The sequence below is a fragment of the Alosa alosa genome, chromosome 12 (assembly GCF_017589495.1).
Source record: "Alosa alosa isolate M-15738 ecotype Scorff River chromosome 12, AALO_Geno_1.1, whole genome shotgun sequence".
NCBI lineage: Eukaryota > Metazoa > Chordata > Actinopteri > Clupeiformes > Clupeidae > Alosa > Alosa alosa.
Genome location: NC_063200.1, coordinates 15,603,526 through 15,624,390, shown reverse-complemented (window position 1 = coordinate 15,624,390; position 20,865 = coordinate 15,603,526). Strand labels below are relative to the sequence as shown.

The 20,865-nt window shown below is 41.3% G+C and overlaps 1 protein-coding gene and 1 long non-coding RNA gene across 2 annotated transcripts in view; one reads left to right on the top strand and one right to left on the bottom strand.

Moving 5' to 3' along the window:
* The window catches only part of LOC125305111, a 7,165-nt gene extending 2,158 nt beyond the window's left edge, over positions 1-5,007 (bottom strand). Inside the window, exon 1 of the long non-coding RNA XR_007195341.1 lies at positions 4,941-5,007. This is a non-coding gene — a long non-coding RNA (uncharacterized LOC125305111). The remainder of the gene's footprint in view (positions 1-4,940) is intronic.
* Positions 5,008-6,677: 1,670 nt separating this feature from the next.
* On the top strand, positions 6,678-20,324 carry cetn3 (centrin 3). The gene is made up of 5 exons (XM_048259720.1): positions 6,678-6,847; positions 7,635-7,770; positions 7,858-7,972; positions 15,034-15,225; positions 19,527-20,324. The coding sequence occupies exons 1-5, from the start codon at positions 6,831-6,833 to the stop codon at positions 19,568-19,570; spliced, it is 504 nt and encodes a 167-aa protein (XP_048115677.1). The 5' UTR covers positions 6,678-6,830; the 3' UTR covers positions 19,571-20,324.
* Positions 20,325-20,865: the final 541 nt, after the last annotated feature.

The window sequence follows — 20,865 nt, the reverse complement described above, 5'->3', positions numbered from 1 at the left end:
TTGCAAAGTTTTGTTCTAAACTATCGCCCTGCCGATCGGCAGAAGACATCCAGTGCGGCTCTGCTGTTGTTGCTGGCGCAGAGCCAAAGCTGGCAGGCGACCAGAGGCCGCTCGAGCTCAAGCCGCACGATTCCTCTCAGTGTTGACACAACAATTGCCCCTTCCCCCTCAATCTCAGCATGAAAACCCCAACCCCAGGCCTGGGCTAACACAGATGCTCCTTAACCTTATGTCCTTCTCTAACGCAAGAATAACGCAAGTGTGTGTGTGTGAGAGAGAGAGAGAGGGAGAGAGGCAGAGACGGAGAGAGAAAGAGAGAGATAGAGGGAGAGGGAGAGAGAGAGAGAGAGAGAGAGAGACTAGTCTCCAAGGGGGAATTCTAAGAGGTGTTGCCCATTTCCATTTTGTGAAAATCCAGGTTGAGTCAAACCACTAACCATCACGGGTATTTCCCAAACATCAAAGTAGTTCAACCTTCAGTGTTACAGAGATAATGAGACTCTCAGTAAGTCTGGATGTTACTGCCCAAAGCCAGTTTTGCCAGTCACTGAAGTCTGTGTTACAGGAATATACAATTACATAACAGAATGTTGCCTACATATTTGAAGGTCACTTGAAATATCCAAAATAACATCTTAATGAGAGTATGAAATGTCCTTTGAGCATAAGTATGCCCTACAATTTCACAAAAGCTCTTGACTCTTGAATAACCTGCATATTACTGAACTTTGACTCTGAATACTGAATCGTGCCTGTTGTTTTGCGCTGCATTTGCATCCTAAAGCATGATATGGCATCTACAAACTGCATACTTTTGGTTACCGTTTAATGTTACTTTCGCTTTTTCATGTCATCCACTTCCCTATGCCTGCTAGACTATCAAATCTGTTATTGAGTATTTTTTTCAGAGAAGAATTACTGCCCTGCATTATCTTGCTGTCTGTTGACATCTTTATTATCATATATTGTATTATTCCATGATCCCTAAACTTTTAATTCCTGTTAATGTTGTTATCTGTTGACTCCATTCAACTACGCTGATTGATTTATATCTTTCAGAAGTCAGAGTAGATTGTTGATCCAGGATGGGGAGTGAGGGGGTTGGGGTGGCGCACAGCAAGAGCAGAGAGGTTTCTGTTCAAAACACAGACTAGCACTCGCGTGATTTGCAGGTTGGGTATCTTATGCCTCTAAGCCTGGTGGCAACAAAACAAGGATTAATGTCTAATTGCTGTGGACTGTTGCCAGTTTTCCAAGCCAACTTGAGAAGAGATGTGGAGAAGGCCAAGTTCACACGGGTGGAGGCGCCCCTCCGAGACACGCACAGGCTTTAGGCGAGTTACAGCACGGGTGGAGGCGCCCCTCCGAGAGACGCACAGGCTTCGGGCGAGTCACAGCACTTCAGCTTCAGGGAAGTTGTGGATCATTCAGCAGCAGACATGTTGAGGGCTAGTGGTGCGTTTGTTTGAACTTAGGACGTGTCATGGGCGCCAGCAGAGTGAGAGCATGACTTGGCAAAATGGTTGCCCTAAAATAGAGCACACACACACACACACATGCTCGCACTCATCTGAGGAGTTCAGTGTGTGAGAAAGAGCACCAGAGAGTGTGTGAGTCAGACAGGATGTGAGTGCAGTCTACATGACCACATAATAGGATCCCCTCCAACTTATCTCTGAGTCAAACCCCGACTCACTTCGTCCGAACTTGTAGCCTGTGGGGGTTGACTTCTCATGAGAGTGGATCATACAGCTTATATAACTCAAACACACACATACACCCACACACATACACCCACCCACCCACACACACACACACACACATACATATGGCCTCCTCCTGGATGGAATGACCGCATGTGTGTGATGACTCACAGAACAGAACAGAGAGGCGGGCACGACTAGGGGTGGAAGGAGGGGTCAAGACATCACCCCACCACTAAGAATGAGGAACCGGATTATGGGCCTGGCTGTCCATCAACCAACAGCAGACTTTCCCTCCACACTCCAGCCGTGGTGTCATGCTATTGCCACGGAGGGCCTGTGTGCCTTATTACAAGGGGGGAAATAGTTTCCATCCTAAGCCCACATTTTCCATAATCATTCTCCGAGACACTGGTTGTTCCTCGGGCCTATTGCAATCAGCCAGGGGTCTCTCTGTCTCTCTCCCCCCGTATTGCATATGTCCTTTCAGATGGAAATAGAAAATTTCGATTTTCAGGCCAACGAAGAAAAAAGAAGAAAAAAAAAAACACACTCAAGTGTCCAAAAATCTTTCAGTGAACTTGGCTGGCTCTTCCTGCTGAGCATGGTGGATAAATCCGGCCCCTGTCTTCCCGACGGGTCTCTAGGACCACTGGCCAGGTCCCAGCCATAAGAGAAGCAGACCGGTCTGATTTAATTAGCCGGACTCTGGCAGGAAGCCTGTCTTAGTGCTTCCGTCTAATTGGTTCACTGTTGGATTTGTTGCCATCAACAATAGCCGCCTTTCAGTGCAGCGTGCAGGCGTAATCAGTGTGTGTCCTCTGTTACTCAACAAATATCAATTAGCTGCTGCTAGCCTATCTCCCGGCCCCATCGCCGAAGCACTCATATCTTTACAGTGGGCTCGCTGCCGTCACCACTATTGATATCTGATTTCCAAATGGCTTGGTCATGCAAGCAAAGGACACAGCGAAGGGCAGGGGTTTCTAGGTCTTTAGGTGACTCCAGTTAATCAGCGAGATTGTGGTCTACGTGGCCTTTCTTTTGTTATTTGTGTCCTCTCCATCCTCTAGGCCATCTGGGGTCAGTTTTTTACTTTATAAACATGTGAAAATGTGTTTGTTTTGACGGGTAAAATGAAATGCTTTGTGCGGTGGGGGGGGGGGGGGGAGGTGAGGGGATTGAGAAGATACTGTGTAGACAATCGAAAGACTGGCTACGATTATAACAGCGCACTGCAAATAGAGAAAAAGGAATTCAAAGTAGCTTTTATTCTGAGAGAGTACAACTTATCAGGCTTTCTAAAAAAAAAGTTGCCAAATTTGTCCACAAATTCTCTTACCACATGGACCCACCCTGGCTTGATCTAGGGCAGGACACAAGTGGTGTCACAAGGCTATTCAGACTGGCCTGCTCTGTTCGGGGAATCCAAGAGACCCACATCTATGAAAAATCATAGACACTAAACCTATAGGCTATAGCCATCTTTGCCAGTTGTAACTAGTGATACTAGGTACCTCCCCAACACTTATTTAAGTAGAATGTTATTATTTAAAAACAACCAAAAGTAAAATTAAAATGTTCACTTCTAAAAGAGGTCTTACATATGAAGTCAAACCTATTTTCCCTTTCCTAGGCTACATACACAAACTCTAGTATGTTCTAGAACAGTGGTGTGTCACAAGGCCATTCCAAAGGGGTCTGATCTATTCAGGAATCTAAGAGCCCTACATCCATGAAATCATGACAAAAACAACTCACATAAACCCTTTAGCCTTCCCTTTTCCTCACACTATGATGATTAGTTGTAATGGTGATGTTTAGATGAGCCTTTGTTGAGCTTAATAGTAGTATTAGGATAGATCTGGACATTTTTAAATTATTGATTGTGATATGAAAGCATGTGTGGCAACTTGTCAGTTAATAGTAATGGTAGGTACTTCCCCATCACTTTTTTAACACTGAGGAGACACGAAGAACAATCATAATAATCATAAAATGACATAAAAAACAACCAAACTCTAAATAATACCTCATAAAAGAGATGTTATAATGATACAAAATCAAGCTTACATCCGTATATTGAGTGTCTTGAAGCTACATAAAGAAAGCGCCAGCCCTTCCCCCGGGTGTGACCTCATAGGCTGCTATGCTGTGCTGTGCGGCTAACAGCTACCGGTCTGAACTAGATAGTTCCAGCTCCGGCAGCATCGCGTTTGGTCCTCAGCTGCTTTTGTTCAGACTGAGCCAGCGTGAACCAGTCAGCCAGAGAAGAGCAGCGCCGCGCAGCGCAGGGAGCGAGCGAGCGAGCAAGCAGCCTCCCCCACACGCCACAGCTCACACAAACCACATCTCATCTCAACCTCCCGCCCGCACACATGCCTGGAAAAAGACATAGAGAGACACACAATAGGCTCTGAGTCGAGATGTCGGGCGAGTCATCGGTTATGTGATGGTTAGAGACCCTCACCCCCTTATCCCCTTACACCCACACATGGAAAGACAAGCTGTTCTAGTGTGAGTGTGTGTGTGCGTGAGAGAGAGAGAGCGAGAATGCTTGAGAGTGTGGATGTCTGTGTGCGTGAGTGTGTGTGAGACAGGGAGTCCTGTGGGCTCACTGCACGATGAGGGTGCTCTGAAGTAGTATAAACTGAATGGGGGATCATGTGACCGAACCCACTCTCCAATCACTGTCATCCTACTGAATGCCGATTCATCTTCAGGTATTAGGCTGAAAACACACACACACACACACACACACACACACACATGCAACAGGAGGGCAACAGTGCAACATGCAACAGGAGGGCAACAGTGCACAAAACAGGAACAGCATGCCAAAGAGGCTTGCGTGGTTTGGCTGTTGATATTACGTAAGACTACCAGATAAGCAAAAGTCAATATGGTAAATGTGTTTATGAAACTGTCCCATCGATAGAATATCGACATTTCCTTCCTCCTCTCGCTGTTGTTCTTGGCATGCCAATCACTAACGCTCTGCCGATCTGCGCGCTCACATACCTTTGTGTTTTATAGAAAACAAAGCGAAAATGCCAAGCGATGCTCGGAGATGGGCTTCCGTGTAATGGCGGCCAAAGAGTAAACAGGAGTATTGTTTCTTATTAAAACCTTCATCAAAGGTCAGAACCTCGGGAATGCCTGGAGCTACTGGCACAGTCTGTGCTCATCCAGCCAGCGACTGTTTGACATCAAATAAGCAACAAACACAAGTTTCACCTGAATCAAAACACGTAGGGCCACCCCTGCTGCTATGACATCAAATATCCCCGACATTGCACATCCTAAAGGGGTAAAAAAGAAGGGAAAAATGCATTCAATGGGTGACCATGCAGACAGCTGACTGTAAACATGGACATATATTTTGCCACTTCATTAAAAGTTTATTAAAGTTTAATACATATATATTAAGATGCATAAATGTGCTTTTAAAATAAAATATGATGTTAAATGTCCCTTTCCCTTCACTTTCCTTAGTGCACATACAGCAAACCAGGCAAAGAGACCACTAACTGCACCCATGATGGGGACCATCAACAACTTACATTTACCTGATTTAAAATGTTGCCACTTTAATACATTATTCAAATTACAGCTATATACTACAGTTTACCAGCCTGTATATATATTGCATTTGCATTGTATTATACCAGATTTATTTGTTTATATTTTCACAAATTCACAAAGTAACAAATTTAGAGATGACAAAATAGATTTTCCTTGCTTGCATCTACACAGACACCACAAAGACGCCTTATTTTCTCCCCGTGGCCATGCAGTTGAGTAGCCTGCTTTGATTAAGCACTGAGAGCACCACCACTACCACTGCCCCTCAGCTCCCACCCCACTTGTCAAGTCTGGCTCTCTGAGCAGCTTAAGCGACTAATGACAAACATCTAAATGAATCAGAGCCCCATTCAGCCCCATTCAGTCCCAGGGAAGAATCAATAGCCAGCCGAGACCTACTGGGGGCTGGTTTACCCAGCTGCAGTCGCGACCCACACAGCAGGCCTGGTCTGAGTGGACGGCCCTCCTGGGAACGGACAGTGGCTTTGTTTTGAGTGGGGGAAGAGAGTGTGTTATCAAATACTCCCACAGGCTGAGGCCAGGCGAGTGTGTTTTCTCTCTCAATGTGTGTGTCTTTCTCTCTCTGTGTAACTATGAGACGGGGATGCTTTTTTAACCTTTAGCTTCTCACAGCTTTTTGTTTGTTTGTTTGTTTGTTTTTTGCTGAGTGTCACTGAAAACTAAATTATGAAAGCCAGCCACATGTGATGTTTTTATAGGCTTACCATTATTAATTTATTGTTTTATCGTTGTTATTGTTGTTGAGGCTGCACTAAATTAGAAGCATCGTTGCAAGAGGTCACAGTCCATGTTTTATAGCTGTCAGCTGTTGCCTAGCTCAATAAAAGTTGTGGTAGTAGTTGTAGTAATGGTAGTGGTGGTGGTGTGAGCAAATATGTGCTGTTCTACATGGTGGGTTTGTGTGTGATGCCTGGGCTGCTGTCATTTTAAAAGGCCAAGTCTGACATCTATTGGTAAATTATATGTACTGCAATTGCTTTTAAGAGGATTGTTGTTGTTCATTATTTATTTTTAGTAGTAAAGTTATGTTGATAAGAAATACAATTCCAAACAATTATGTTGGTAATATAATTTTACCTGCAAGAAGCCTAGCCTACTGGGTGGGTATTCAGAATTTACACTATTTCATCTCATTTTGTATTTTTCAATTTCGTTTTTTAACAATCTAATCAAGCCTTCCATTTTCAAATACAATCATATTTCGTTTATAAAGACCACAGTAACTTATGAGTTAAAGGCAGAGAAATCAAAACTAAAAACCCAGAAAAACCCAGCATGAAAACCTCACTTGTCCAATCCGATGTGGCCTTCAGAACTGTAAACTTTCGCAGGATTGGATAGTAGTTTGAGAAACCATAGCGACCAGTAAAAGCAAATGTCATTGTCTACGGAAGGGTAGCAGGTTGGGCGCTGCGGATGAAGCTATGTACGAGCGGTTTGTTGTGGTTGTGCCTCCATAGCGCTAAGCTGCAAGCCGGGAGATACAGGGGTCAAACGGTTGAGGTAGCCAACGTTTAAGAAATGAGTCTTTCTTTAAGGTAAGATATCCATAAGTTAGTTATTAGTAGTAATACTCACGTATAATGTGAATAATGCTAAGACGCCCTCTAACGTTAACGTTCAGGGTTTCATTTGTTTTGTCAGTGCTAGCTCGTTTGTTAACTGTTAGCTGACGTTATCCTAGCTAGGCAGAACACGTTAGCTTAACCAGAGAAAGACGGACTCTGGCTTAACGTTAATTTACCCTGGTATCACAGCAGCATAGGGTTTCTCTGACAGCGAATTATTCTGTCATCCAGGCAGATAGCGATTGCTAACTTGTCGCAACATCAATGGTAGTCCTCCTCAACGGCAACTGATAACGCTAACGTTTCTGCTGGACTTAATCAAAGAGTATAGAAGTTCTATACTCTTTGATTTAATCCTACTTTGTTATCTTGGTTGGTAGTTTACCTGAACGAGTGTGTGCACATTGCCCGTTGTTACGGCCCCGAGATCTACATCTTTGACATGTTGGTGGCGTAGGTTTAACGTTAGGTTTAATGTTTAACATTACCAGCACACATAACGATGTTGGCAGTGGTAGTAGTCTACGTGATACGCAGGACTACGCAGGATACCCACTTAAAAAAAAAGGGCAAGGATACGTATTAACATTTGGGTTTGATCACAGTACCCACTAGCTGCTACAGCTAACTAGACTACACCGCTCCAAAAACGTTCGGCTAGTTAGCACTAGCTGGTGTAGGTTATATTACTAACGTTACACGTTAATCACTTGTTGCTTTGTGTCAACATTAACGTAACAATCTACTTTGTCGGTAGAACTGAACTAGCATCCGATAAGACGAAGAGGAAAAAGAGGCGAGAACTGACTGATGAGCAGAAAGATGAGATAAAAGAAGCGTTCGAACTCTTTGACACGGACAAAGATAAAGAAATCGACTACCACGAACTGAAGGTAAGTGAATTGTGTCTAACCCAAAGATAAAACTTCTTCCTCAAACAACACGAAGTGTTACAGATTTTATATTGTACCGTGTCACAGGTCGCAATGAGAGCTCTGGGCTTCGAGGTGAAGAAAGTTGATGTGTTAAAGATTCTGAAAGACTATGACCGGGAAGGAAATGGAAAAATAACTTTCGAAGACTTCAAAGAAGTGGGTAAGTAACGTCAACTCCCAATAAAGTCATCTTTAATTTATTTAATTTGTGAAGATGACCTTCAGTGAACCCTTCCTCATCCCCATCCACCGCGCTCTGCTCCTCTGCTGGACAGATGGCTGCTTGCATCATCAGATATTTTCCTAATACTCAGATTAGCTCTAATTGCACTTCATTCAAAACACCCAGTACTGTCCTGTAGTTCTTTCAGGACATGCCAGGTTATATCACATGTACTATTTTAGATGTTCATGTTGCAAGAGAGAAACGGTGTTCATTCGATGTTGATGGTAGTTTTGGTAACAAGCTTGCACCAGTACTGCTGTGGTTAAAGTCCATTTTTATCCACATGTGGCTAGTCCACTACCATTCATATGGGTAGTTAGTTATTCGTTGTTATCAGTGATGGGCAAAATGTAGTGAGTGAAGCTACAAGCTATTATTTAAGCTACTTTTAAAGGAGAAATCTGGCGATTTTTCATATAGATCTCCGTTTCTACAGTACCCCCCTCTACCCATAACCCAAAATTTGGGGTACTGCACCCAAAGGTGGCGCTATTGGAAAAAGTTAATTATCCTAATTTCTCCTTACCAGATTGACCTAGACTCAAAATGCTTTCATAATATTAATCTCTAAACTTAGATGCATCTTTTTGGCCCTGGTCTTATGGTCTAAAAATGTTTACTTTTGACACAATTTCATGGAAAAGCTAAACATTATAAAATGTTTCACACTCTTCAAAAATAATCAAATCTTCACCAAAATTCTCACAGACAATGTTTAGACCAAGCCTCACAAAAGTTATCACTCAGAATTTTTGTTCCATTTCAGAGATATAGGCAAATAAAGTTAGACCACTTAGGCCATTTTTCCTAGGTCACCTATATTCCTATATGAGTAATTGTTTTTCCTTGGAGAACAACCATACAACCATCATTATGTGGATACCATTAACAGTGCACATTTTCAGATCTGTACTCTTTTTTTTTTTTTTACAAAGCCCTTAATTCTATTGTCAAATGTATGGTAGGAATTTTCTTGATGTTGTGTGTTTGCGAACACACATTTTTACCATGTGAATGCGACTGCCAAATATGTAGGATTGTCAGTGGCTCAGTGGGATAATGCCTAGTGCTGGTGTTTGTTAGGTTGAGAGTTCGAATCCCTGGTAGTGCTTTAGGCTCTAGCTCGAATACTATTGGTTATTGAAGATTCACACCATTGAACAGCACCTAAATTGACATCAATCAATCAACATACACAGTCATTAGTTGCCAAGAATCAGAATGCTGAGACACTCTGACATTTAGGGGAACTTCTTTGTTTGCTATTTTTCCTTCATCATTAAGTCTATCATATTTATATTTCATCCATTAGTGTTCTTCTCTACAAATGCCAGAATTTCAAAAAGATTTCAGGTGTACTCTTTCAGGAAAACCCTTCATTTTATTGTCAAATGTATGCTTGGAGTTTTTCTTGTGTGTTTACCAACACACATTTTCACCATGTGAATGTGACTGGCCAACATGTAGGATTGTTAGTGGCTCAGTGGGATAATGCCTTGTACTGGTGTTTCTTAGGTTGAGTGTTCGAATCCCCGTTAGAGCTTTAGGATTTGTCATTTAAGATTCACACCATTGAACAGCACCTGAATGACATCAGCCAATCAATGACATCAGCCATCAACCCCCCCCCCCCTTCACCTACCACCACAAATACAATTCAATTCTCTGGGAAACACTGCCTTCCATTATCAAACCCTTCATCTTATCCACGACAAATAAATAGTCCTGTAGAATAAAATATTGTTAGAATACTATTGGGTTGTAGAGATTAGCACACTAGAATAGAGTACTGTTAGAATACTGTTGGGTTGTGGTGGTTAGCATACTACAATAGAGTAGAGTATTGTTAAAATACTGTTGGTGAAAAGACTCCCTAAGTTTATATAAAAGATTCCCTAAGTTTATTGATATATATATATATATATATAAATAAACTTAGGGAATCTTTTCAAACAATTGTTATATTGTTTCTCATTTTCGAATGTACACTTAAATCTGCACAAAGTCCTTGAGGTGAAAGTGCTGTGGAGAAATTGCAGGATTGTTTGGCTCTGCCACCTAACCACGCCCAGTTTACCTGCTGCAAAACCCTGTAGCTCCGGAGCAGGGGCTCAGACCAGGATAAATTGTTTGCTCGCCCTCAGTTCACTCTTTTGTTCATCTCAACCCAGCACTCCAGTGCGTCCTGCTTTGTGTGCGTCTTTGAGTTAACGTAAGCCATCACTTTAATGACCCTCACTGTGACTTTTGTGATGTTTATCAGTTTGTAGAGTACCTCTGCCATCATGTGTAAAGTTAAGGTCTTTGTTTGTTGGTTTGGTGTGTTGGAGTCCCATGTGAGAGATGCATGTGAGAGATGATACAAGGAAGTTTATTTTCACATGCATATAGTTACTGGAAGTAAGAAATGCAGTGACATTATGTCTGGTGTCAGCCTATTTGTGCATTTATTGGGGGTAAAAGTGCAGCAGAAGAGGGGGGTTTAGTAGATTAAGTGGCAAGGGCTGCATAAGAAAGGTGGGGAGGATTGGGGGGGGGGGGGCACCAACAAGGAGCACCCAAGAGCAACAGGGGCAAGGAAAAACTCCCTTACCAAGGAAGAAACCTTGGGCAGATCCACGGCTCAAGGGGCTAACCCAACTGCCAGGGGTCTTTGTGTGTGTGTTGGGGGGGATGACGGTGGAGATGGGATAGTGTGCTGTATATGTGGGGAGAGGGCAGTGTGCAATATGTGTGTTGGAGAAGCTTCCTCATGAGACAGTGTGCTGTGTATTGGGGGGGGGGGGGGGGGGGTGATAAGATGATGTTAGATGAGGCCATCCTTAAAATATTTTTTTTCGGTCAAGAACTGACCGACCCTGTCAATTTAGAACCGACCCAAATATTTATTTTTTCCCCTTTTTAGTCCGACCGACTTGCCGGGTTGTAAACTTCATGCTAATACCGACCCGATTGTTTTTTTTTTTTACTCTAAACAACCAATACAAATGCAATAAAATAATATTTCTTTAGTAGGCCCAAGTATTGTGAATATAAATTGCCTACATGCAAACGTGGCTCACTTAAAACAAAACCTGTGGCCATCTCTACACCATTGGTTTTACGATGTCACACTATGGCCTACGCTTCGTTTCATTCACACAAACTGATAACGCTTTTACTTGGCACGGTTCTGGAAGAACTGTGGCCAGATCTTTTCATCCCTCCTCCCCTAGTCTAACGGGTGACCGTGTCGAGTATTGAAATTGGTTGTGGTCTATTCAGCATTTCTCAAAATATGGGTCCGCAACATGGAGACTGCTGGTCCGCTGAGTCGTGGAGTGAAATTAGGCCCGGTGCTTCATCTGATAATTTGCTGCGCAGTTGATCAAGAAACCGCGATCGACGAAAAAAGAAAACAAACGCTTTCTGCCATCGATGTCATTAAACATGGAGCCCTACAATTAAGTGGTGGTATGAGCATTCATTCAGTGCGCCGGCCTCGCGAGAGAAACTGAAACTAATCGATAACGTTGGTATCAAAGCTCCGCCCAACCTGTTGGAAGGCTATTTATTTATTTAACTAAACTTAATAGAACGACGTTGTTTTTTTTGGAACTTCCTTAGAGAGCAGAGACTGTATAATACACTGTATAGCATTGAGTATTGTATAGTCAAATTTCAATATAACGTGGCCAAGAGCTATTGTAGCCTTCTTTCTGGGTACATGTAGATGAGCCCTATGACCCAAAAGTCTGCCATGACCGGCCTCAGGTCAAAGAAGTTTGAGAAAGGCTGGTCTATATAACCTGCATCAGAATGAGGTTTGCAATGGTGCGCCTGAAGGCACGGGTTGAAGACCCAGTCAGTTACGTCACGATATGCACATTTGTGTAAATTCATTCCTACGTAATCACCATGACCAAAATTGTACTTTTTTTTTTTTTTTTACTTTGAATCTTGAAAAAAAAAAATATATTGACCTACCTATCGACCCATTTTTATTTTTTTTTTTGGCTGTTACTGCAAACAAAAATATTTTTAAGGATGGCCTGATGTTGGTTGACTTGGGATGTCAAGTATTGTTTAGTTGTACCTTTATATAGCCATATGATTTCAGTTTATTGTTGTGAGTTGGGATCTGTACTGATTTACCCCATTTTACTGATTACTCCATTTTCTGTTTGTTTCCTCTTTGATGCAGCACACATACAAGTAAAGAACAAAATAACAGATTCATTGAAACTCAAATAAAGTTCACTTGTGTTGCACCGAAACCTGGCATCTCCGTGTCATCACTCCATACCATTGAGCCTTCTGACCGAGGCTCTGCCTGCTCGCCACACACTCACTCTACCTCAACCCACATCGCCCCCTACAGTTCCTTCAGTTGGGTTGTGGAGGTTAGCATACTAGAATAGAATACTGTTAGAATACTGTTGGGTTGTGGAGGTTAGCACACTATAACGTTACAGCACAGGGTAATCCTAATTTTATGGATCAAATTTATTCCAATCCAACTCAAAAGTTTTGAACAACACAAAGGTTTTATCCAGATCAAAACCAAGAATAGATTATGTGATCTAATCCAATTTCAGGATCCTTGTTTCCCTTTGAACAACCCATTTTCAAGATTTGAAATCCGATAGCCAAAATCCGGTAACTGAAATCCGATAACCGAAATCCAGTCACGTTTTTTTGAACAATTGGGCCCAAACAATCAAAGCATATGTAAACTAAAAAGCTATGCTATCTCATGTTCATTTTGCTCGGACCCTGTTAAATCACCGCTTGCGGTTATATTTAGTATTATTCCGTCATGGAAGTCTATGGCAGCCTATAGAACCGTCTGGTAAAAAGTTGTAAAATTTGACACACAAATTAGGCACAGTCCCATGATTAATTTCACCAAGTTTCAAGTTGGCACCTCGAGCACTCTAGCGCCACCAAGAGGCCAAAGTTGGACGTGCGTTCATACAAGTAACTTTTGACCCGTTGGTTCTATTGTCAAAATCCTTGGACCAAGCCGAGTTCAACGCACCCTATGACGTAATTTTTCGCCATGATGGATTTTCCGCCATATTTGATTTAATCAAAAACACCTAAAAGTTTTCACAGGTCACAAAGTTTGTCCGATTGACACCAAACTTGACACACATAATCTTCAGTCCAAGCCACAAAAAAGTTATCCCTTTTTGTCTTCAAACCTAAAACCGTTCGCCCGTAACAGCCAATCAAAATTGGCGGAGAAGCCACCAAACAGTAAGTGAAGGGATATCTCAGCAATGCTTTCATGTATCAAAATCAAACTTGTTACATGGGCTCAGGACCCAATTAGGAGGAGGCTCAAGAAATTTGGTAAATTTTGACCACTGTGTGGCGCTATAATCACAGGAAGTAGGCTCATATCTCAGCAATGCATTCACATATGGAAACCAAACTTGGTATATGGACTTGGGACCCAATCCTGAGGACACACAATACATTTGGTTACCTTTGACCACTAGGGGGGCGCTAGAGATACAGGAAATTAGCTCATATCTCAGTAACGCCTTTACGTATCAAAACCAAACTTGGTATATGGACTCGGGACCCGATCCTGAGGACGCACAATACATTTGGTGTACTTTGACCACTAGGGGCGCTATAATTAGGAAGACTTTCTCGTAGTGACACCAAACTTGGTACGTTGATTCGTGAACACATCCTAAGGACCCACAATACATTTGGTGACGTTTGAACACTAGGGGCGGTATGATCAGCACTTTCACCTATCGCAACCAAACTTGGTATGTGGACTTGGGATTACATCCTGAGGATGCACAATTAATTTGGTATGCTTTGACCACTAGGGGCACTATATTTATTAACACTTTCACCGATTGAAACTAAACTTGGTATGTGGAGTCATAACCCCATATTAAGACTGCACAATTATTTTGGTGACCTTTGACCACTAGGGGTGCTATAATTATCAACACTTTCACCGATTTAAACCAAACTTGGTATGTGGTCTTAGGAGTACATCTTGAGGACACACAATAAATTCGGTGACCTTTGAATCCAGTCCAATCCAATCCAATCAAGTCCAATCTACAGGGTTCCCACGGGTCCTTGAAATCCTTGAAAGTTTGTGAATCTGAAAAAAAAATTCCAAGGCCCTTGAACATTTTTGAAAACAGACATAAATAAATGGAGGTCCTTGAAAGTCCTTGAATTTCGTTTTGAGGAAAAAATTCCATATAATTCCATCCGCTTATTAACATGTTTCTATTATTTCGCCACCACTTCTGTCAATATCCTATGCGTATGCCTGATTTACGTTGGTTAGAACTACACGGCCAGCGTGATTTCTGCGTGTTTCCCGCGTGTAGTGTTTGTTGCCCAATATTTAATTTAACATATTGATGAATAAACCAACAGGTTCATGGTAACAAGTTTAACTTGTTTAGAACGTTTTTCAGCTCAGTTTTATGCAAAATACAAACATAAAAAATAGAATAGGCCTACCATTTGTCATATGACCAAAAAGAAAAGAAAACTGTGACAAGGTATCCTTGGTCTGTTGAGGTAACATGATTTAACCATGCTTGCGCTTGAAATGTAACGACACATTAGGTCCTTGAATTTGAGGATATTGGGTCTGGAAAGTCCTTGAAAGGTCCTTGAATTTGATCTTAACCAAGGTGTGGGAACCCTGAATCTAACACAACACAGTCAAGTCCAGTCCAGTCCAGTCCAATCCCAACTTCTGCTCAACTGCTTACCTGCTTGGCCCCCTCATTGCTGCTTGCAGCTATATTTGTTATTGTCATTCTGTTAATTTCTTTTTCATCTATTAATAATTTTGGTATTTTTTTTAGGCTGTTTGAGTTTATCATAAACTGCTCATCTTAAAGTTAATGGGGTCACTGTCGCTTTGGACAAAAGCATTTGCTAAATACTCACCATAAACATCCTTGTTTCGCCTGAAGGTTATGACCGCTGACTGCTTGGTTGTGTACTGTGTGTCTCAGTGACGGACAGGATCCTGGACCGCGACCCCAAGGAGGAGATCCTGAAGGCGTTCAAGCTGTTTGACGATGACGAGTCGGGGAAGATCAGCCTGCGGAACCTGCGGCGCGTAGCCCGAGAGCTGGGTGAGGACATGAGTGACGAGGAGCTCCGCGCCATGATCGACGAGTTCGACACCGACGGCGATGGAGAGAGTGAGTGGGACAGGGCGGGAAGGGGAGTGTGCTGGTCTAGTGGATGAGAGCAAGGATTAAAGTTCTCCGTCGTATGACGGATTTCCGTCAATTTGATTTTAGAAATGTCATATTTGAGATCGATGCAGATCCGTGAGAAAAAAAAAATAGGAGGGGGTCACCTTTTTCTTTTCCTTTTTTAAAACTACAAATATTAGGTCCGATGAATGAATGTGTGTGATGGTAAATGTTTAAAGACCTAATAGTGTTCTTGAGAACTTTCTGTGTCTCAATCAGAGACCGCTCAAGAAGATACGCCAGCCATGAGTTTAATTTGTTTATATTGTAGCTACATGCTTGTCTCATTGGCCTGGGGCGGTTGCTTAAAAAAAAAAAAGAACACGCCTGGAGGACGGTCAAAGTTGGATTATAGTGACACCATCCTGACAGCTGATGAGGTTGCCCAATCCGTTTAATTTTGGATATGATATTGTGAGCTCTATGTAATAATTTGGAGGCTGTGTTCTTTCCGCACAAAATGTAGACAATTTCTTATCGCAAACCTTGTCAGGGAGGTCATTCATTTTGGGTGTCACCTATGACTTGAACAGATAGCCTGCTGCCACCGATGTAGCCTACTATTATTGTTACAGTTTTTGATCAATGCAACTAACAGTTTGTGTAAAGCGGCCTTAATATAAACCGTAGCCACCTATCCCGCCTGTTTTTCACAATTTGGAAGGTTTTGACTGAGCATGTTAACATAAAATAATAATATTTTGAGTAAGGGGTAGTCGTGTTTGTGACATACCACCTTGTAGCCTATTTTGGGCCTCATTTTAACAATAGGTTGTGAGCTATGTTGACAAAAACAACCATGCAATTAAAATAGTCAACTTAAAACTTTGCTATTATTAATGTATAGCACAAAACCATAACCAGTAGGCCTAAGAACCTTGCAAATGATTTGGAGATGGGCAAGGCCACTAGCTGTCATGGATCGCTTGCTAGTCAAGTTTATTTATATAGGGATTTCATACACAGAGGTCATTCAATGTGCTTTACATAAACAACAATAAAGGAAGGCACAGGTGTCAAAAAAAAATAAATGGAGATGCCAAACGGGGAGAACTAACAAGCCATGGTGTAAAAAAAATAAAGTGCCAGGGTTTTGCTTTTGCGCGGTTTTCTGCAAGAAAATTGTTTATGGATGCAATAGGAAAATGTTTTAGCACGCCAACAATCAGAAGACCGCCATAAGGCTAACGTTCTTGCACTTCAGGACATCTTCCCTACCTGGTGCAACTAGCCACCACGACAGAGGTAGGCTACGTTTATCTATGGTTGACCGTGTTTTATGCCAGAAAGTAGGCTACACATGTTCTTTCATAGCAACACGATTGTCGCTTATCAGATCGCCCAGACCTCCTGCATGAGCACACACAGTATTGCTGCTCATTGGAAAACTTGAGTTGTCTGTAAAACTCAAAATGACCATGTTTTCATTAAATGCAGATGAGGCAACACATGGCAATATGAACAATATCTAGACTGTTCTGATTCGTTACTTTGATGAGGAAATGTGAAGTCTTGCAAACTTGATTTTATAGATTTTACTTAGTGTTGAATTGCATATTAACAAGAAAAAAAAATCTCCCCTTTAAACACTTTTGGCCTGAAGTAATTAAATAAGAGTGTGTTAAAGCCTTTCTACAATATTGCTGCAGTAGAAAAGAACAGCAATGGCTAATCAGCAATGGTCAGGGATGGTATTGAAATATTGTTTTGTTCAACAGGAAAACTCAATCTCAATCAAGAACACTCTCAATTCGCCTTATTCACATGGCTAAAACGAGGCTACAGGGTACACAAACCATAGGATTGTTATGTTCTATGCATTCACCTGTAGGTGGCATTAATTACGTAGTAACTTAGTACCCTGTAGCCTCGTTTCGGTGTTTATTTGGTGCTTTACTTTGCTGTTTGCATCTTTTTGTACATTAAAAACCAATAGGTCGCGATAGGGGTGCTATCTCTATAGGTAGATATGAACAACGTATGACTTATGACCTGAAAAAAGTTCAGTCAAACGATTTTTTTTCACTTTAATCCCTGGATGAGAGAGAGAGAGAGAGAGAGAGAGAGAGAGAGAGGATCCCAACAAAATATTTGCATGTCTTACAAAACTACAAAAAGCAGCATCCTTAAAAAAAAGAATAATCCCAATCCCAAGAATTGAGCTTTGGAAAAAGTTTGGAATTTTCTTTTGGATAAGGGCAAGCATCCTGCTGTATGGGTTGGGCTCACACCTGAGATCTGTGGTGCAACACCCTTACTTCTTAGTACAAGGCCTAATCTCAAAAGATGGTTGTTTTAAACACGTCACATAACCCATATGATAGTGATGCAGTACAACTCTGGGAGATATGGCTAAAAACGCTGATCCCAATATGCTGGGGGAAAATGGTAATATACGATATGATACAAAGTAATAAAACATATAAAATAATATTTATGTTGTATACAAAGTTTACATATTATACTCTCATGCATTTTAAATTTTGTGTTCAATTAAAAACACAAAACTGTTGAACTCACAGCTCTGCAAATAGTATACATGGGGCACCTTTTTGCATATCGTCACCTTCCTGAAATATTGGTAGTTTTGTTTTTTGTTTTTTTGCCTAAATCATCATCATTCAAATTTTTTTTTTTTTTTTTTTTTTTTTTCTGAAAAAACTGAAACAATTACTTAAGCCATTATTTTAGGAAGGTGACTATATGGCAAATTGTTCACAAAGCAATGTAAACAATCATCACACAACTATATTGTCAATATTGCAATAAGAAAAAAATCTTACAATATAGAGGAATGATCACGATATAGCACAGGGGTCTCCAACACGGTGCCCGCATGACGACTGTGATTTGTGGCGCAGTGCACCTTCTAAAAATAGCCAAAAAGTCAACCGCAGACGCTCTAAAAACATCCTCAATTGTGAAGTTTCTAATAGATATTTAATTGTAGACCAGAACCCTTTTAAGAATACATGTAGCCATACATCTGTAACATTAACTTGATATTGGTGATGCCCTACAAATTATAGCTGGATTAAATTTTAGCCTTTGGCTCTGAATCTGAATCCTTTTCTCAATGGAAACATATCTTTGCGGAAGTTCTGTGGCCATTCCGTGTTTGTCCCATACGGTTCGTGCATGATTGTCCAAGGACTGAAAAACAATTGCTTCAGATCAGGAGCCATTTCTCCTCCGTACTAGTGTAGCAATAGAGCTGCAAATCTTGTGGCATGCACGCCATGCAATAGGGCTGTGTATTACCTGGCGAAAAACAAAAACTTTTTTGTCAGATCATGGAGAGATTTCAGAGAGAGATGTATAGAAGAATCAGATGAAGAAATTTCAGGTTTCTGGCAAACAGTTCATATAGTTCGGCAAGGTCATATTTTCACATACAAATTAGGTTTCTGGCAAACAATTGCGGTTCACTTTTGGCAATGTTGCAGCAAATTTGCAGCAATGTCATATGCAAATTAGGTTTGCCACCAGAAGTTCACTGGAAGTGTGGTGGCAAATCACAGGCAAATACATTTGCCACTAGTGGCAAACTTCTCATTGTTGCCAGAACTTTGCTGGAAGTTTGCCTCTAGCTGCCAACATTGGCAAAATTCTGGCAATATTTTCTAGTGAACTCATTTGTTTCCCAGAAATCACCCACAGGTCTGCTGCAAACATTTATTTTTTGTAAGGGTATATAAAGGCTTATAGGCCTATATAATATTTATCATTTAAATGTAAAAATCACATATTATTTACGAGTTACGGTTTACCCTTGCAAAAAGGGGTGAGGGTCTGTTTGTTTCAAATGAGTAGCCCTCCATGTGATTTCAGGTCATTCAGGTAGCCACGTTGGAGACCCCTGATATACATGATATATTAAAATCAGGGGTCTCCAACGTTTTTGGGAACGAGGGCTACCTGAATATGTAGTCTGATGGGGCACAGGCAGCTCTATGATGCAGGCAGTGCGTTTTCTCATGGAATCCAGTTGGCCTCACTGGCATTTAGGTCTTTCATACAGAAGGTGGTGGAGCCAGATTAGAGTGTATGTGATCTGCTGAATCGTCTAGTCACCACTGATTGTAATGGGGAATGGGGTATTCACTGTAAAAAGCATAGCCGGGTTTTCCCATGAACTTGTGCATCTACCTTTCAGGGAGGGTAATGAAAAATGTTGTTTATTTTACGTGTGTGTGTGTGTGTGTGTGTGTGTGTGTGTGTTTGTGTTTGTGTGTGTTTGACAGTTAACCAGGAGGAGTTTGTCTCCATTATGACTGGAGACTCGTGAGACTGGGCGCCAACTATCAGCACAGCGGACTGACGGTGCTCGGCGATGTTGCTGTTGCCAGGCAACCAAACTTTTTGAGCCCATTTGTATGAGTCACGCTGCAGCAGTTTGTGTGGTCACTCCACCATCGCCACGGTTACTGTTTCCATCGCTAGGCTAGCCCCTCCCAACAAGAACAACCAAAGGGACCAACACCAACAACCAGAGGTACCTCATGGTAGCGAGTTTAGAAGAGGCTTGTCTTTTACTCTGTCGCAACGCATGCTTTGGCCATATCATCCACAACAAAGCAAAGCAGATAGGACTGACTGACTTGTAAAAGCATGCCGATCCCATTGTATGCACCAAATAATCTGAAAAGCTACGGAAGCATAGCTAAGCTTTAAAATCAAAAACAACTTCTTAGTCTGTGTGTGGTCAGGTCTTAGGGTTTCATTGTAGTTTGTTGAAACAGTTCATTCCTTCTAAAGGAAACACTCATCGTGACCAGGAGCTTTTCATGTTGTTGACGCATTATTGATGTTTGCTTTGTATTTGGGATTATCTGTGTCAACATTCTTTTGGCAAGGGGTCATGCAAGTACTGAGTTCAGAGCTCATGCACTGTGTGATTTGTGGACAAGAGTTCTGTAGAATTATTATACTTTTATGTAGAAATTTGGAATTTTTTATATAGACGTTTTGTATGATTTGATTGTCCTATTTTGGTATGAGTTTATTGAATATGATAATAAATACAAGCATCTGTCAATGTATCCATGTTTCATTAAATTTTATCAATAATTTTGGGGGGGGGGCGCGCAACACGTCCCCAAACTATTTTGGCATTTCACAACTACCGAACAGTTTCCCTGTTAGGGCTTCTTCCTTATGGAGTTGATCACCAAATCTACCCACCTCCTGAAAAGTTCTAACAAGCCAATTTACATATATGAGTGAAGATTCAATGTGAAGAGTGATATTATGCTAGGGGAGATTATTATTATTATTATTATTATTATTATTATTATTATTAATAATAATAATAATAATAATAATAATAATAATCTCCCCAAGCATAATATCACTCTTCACATTGAATCTTCACTCATATATGTAATTAATAATAATAATAATAATAATAATAATAATAATAGTACATTTATTTGTTTATAGTGCTTTTCTAGACACAAAGACGCTTTACAGTTTTATACATAGGTACAAAATAGACAAGGTACATAGACAAGGTTCAATTAACAGAAAACACAGAGCTGCATGGACAAAGCGGAGGGCAAAGGCTAGAGAGGTGGGCAGTGG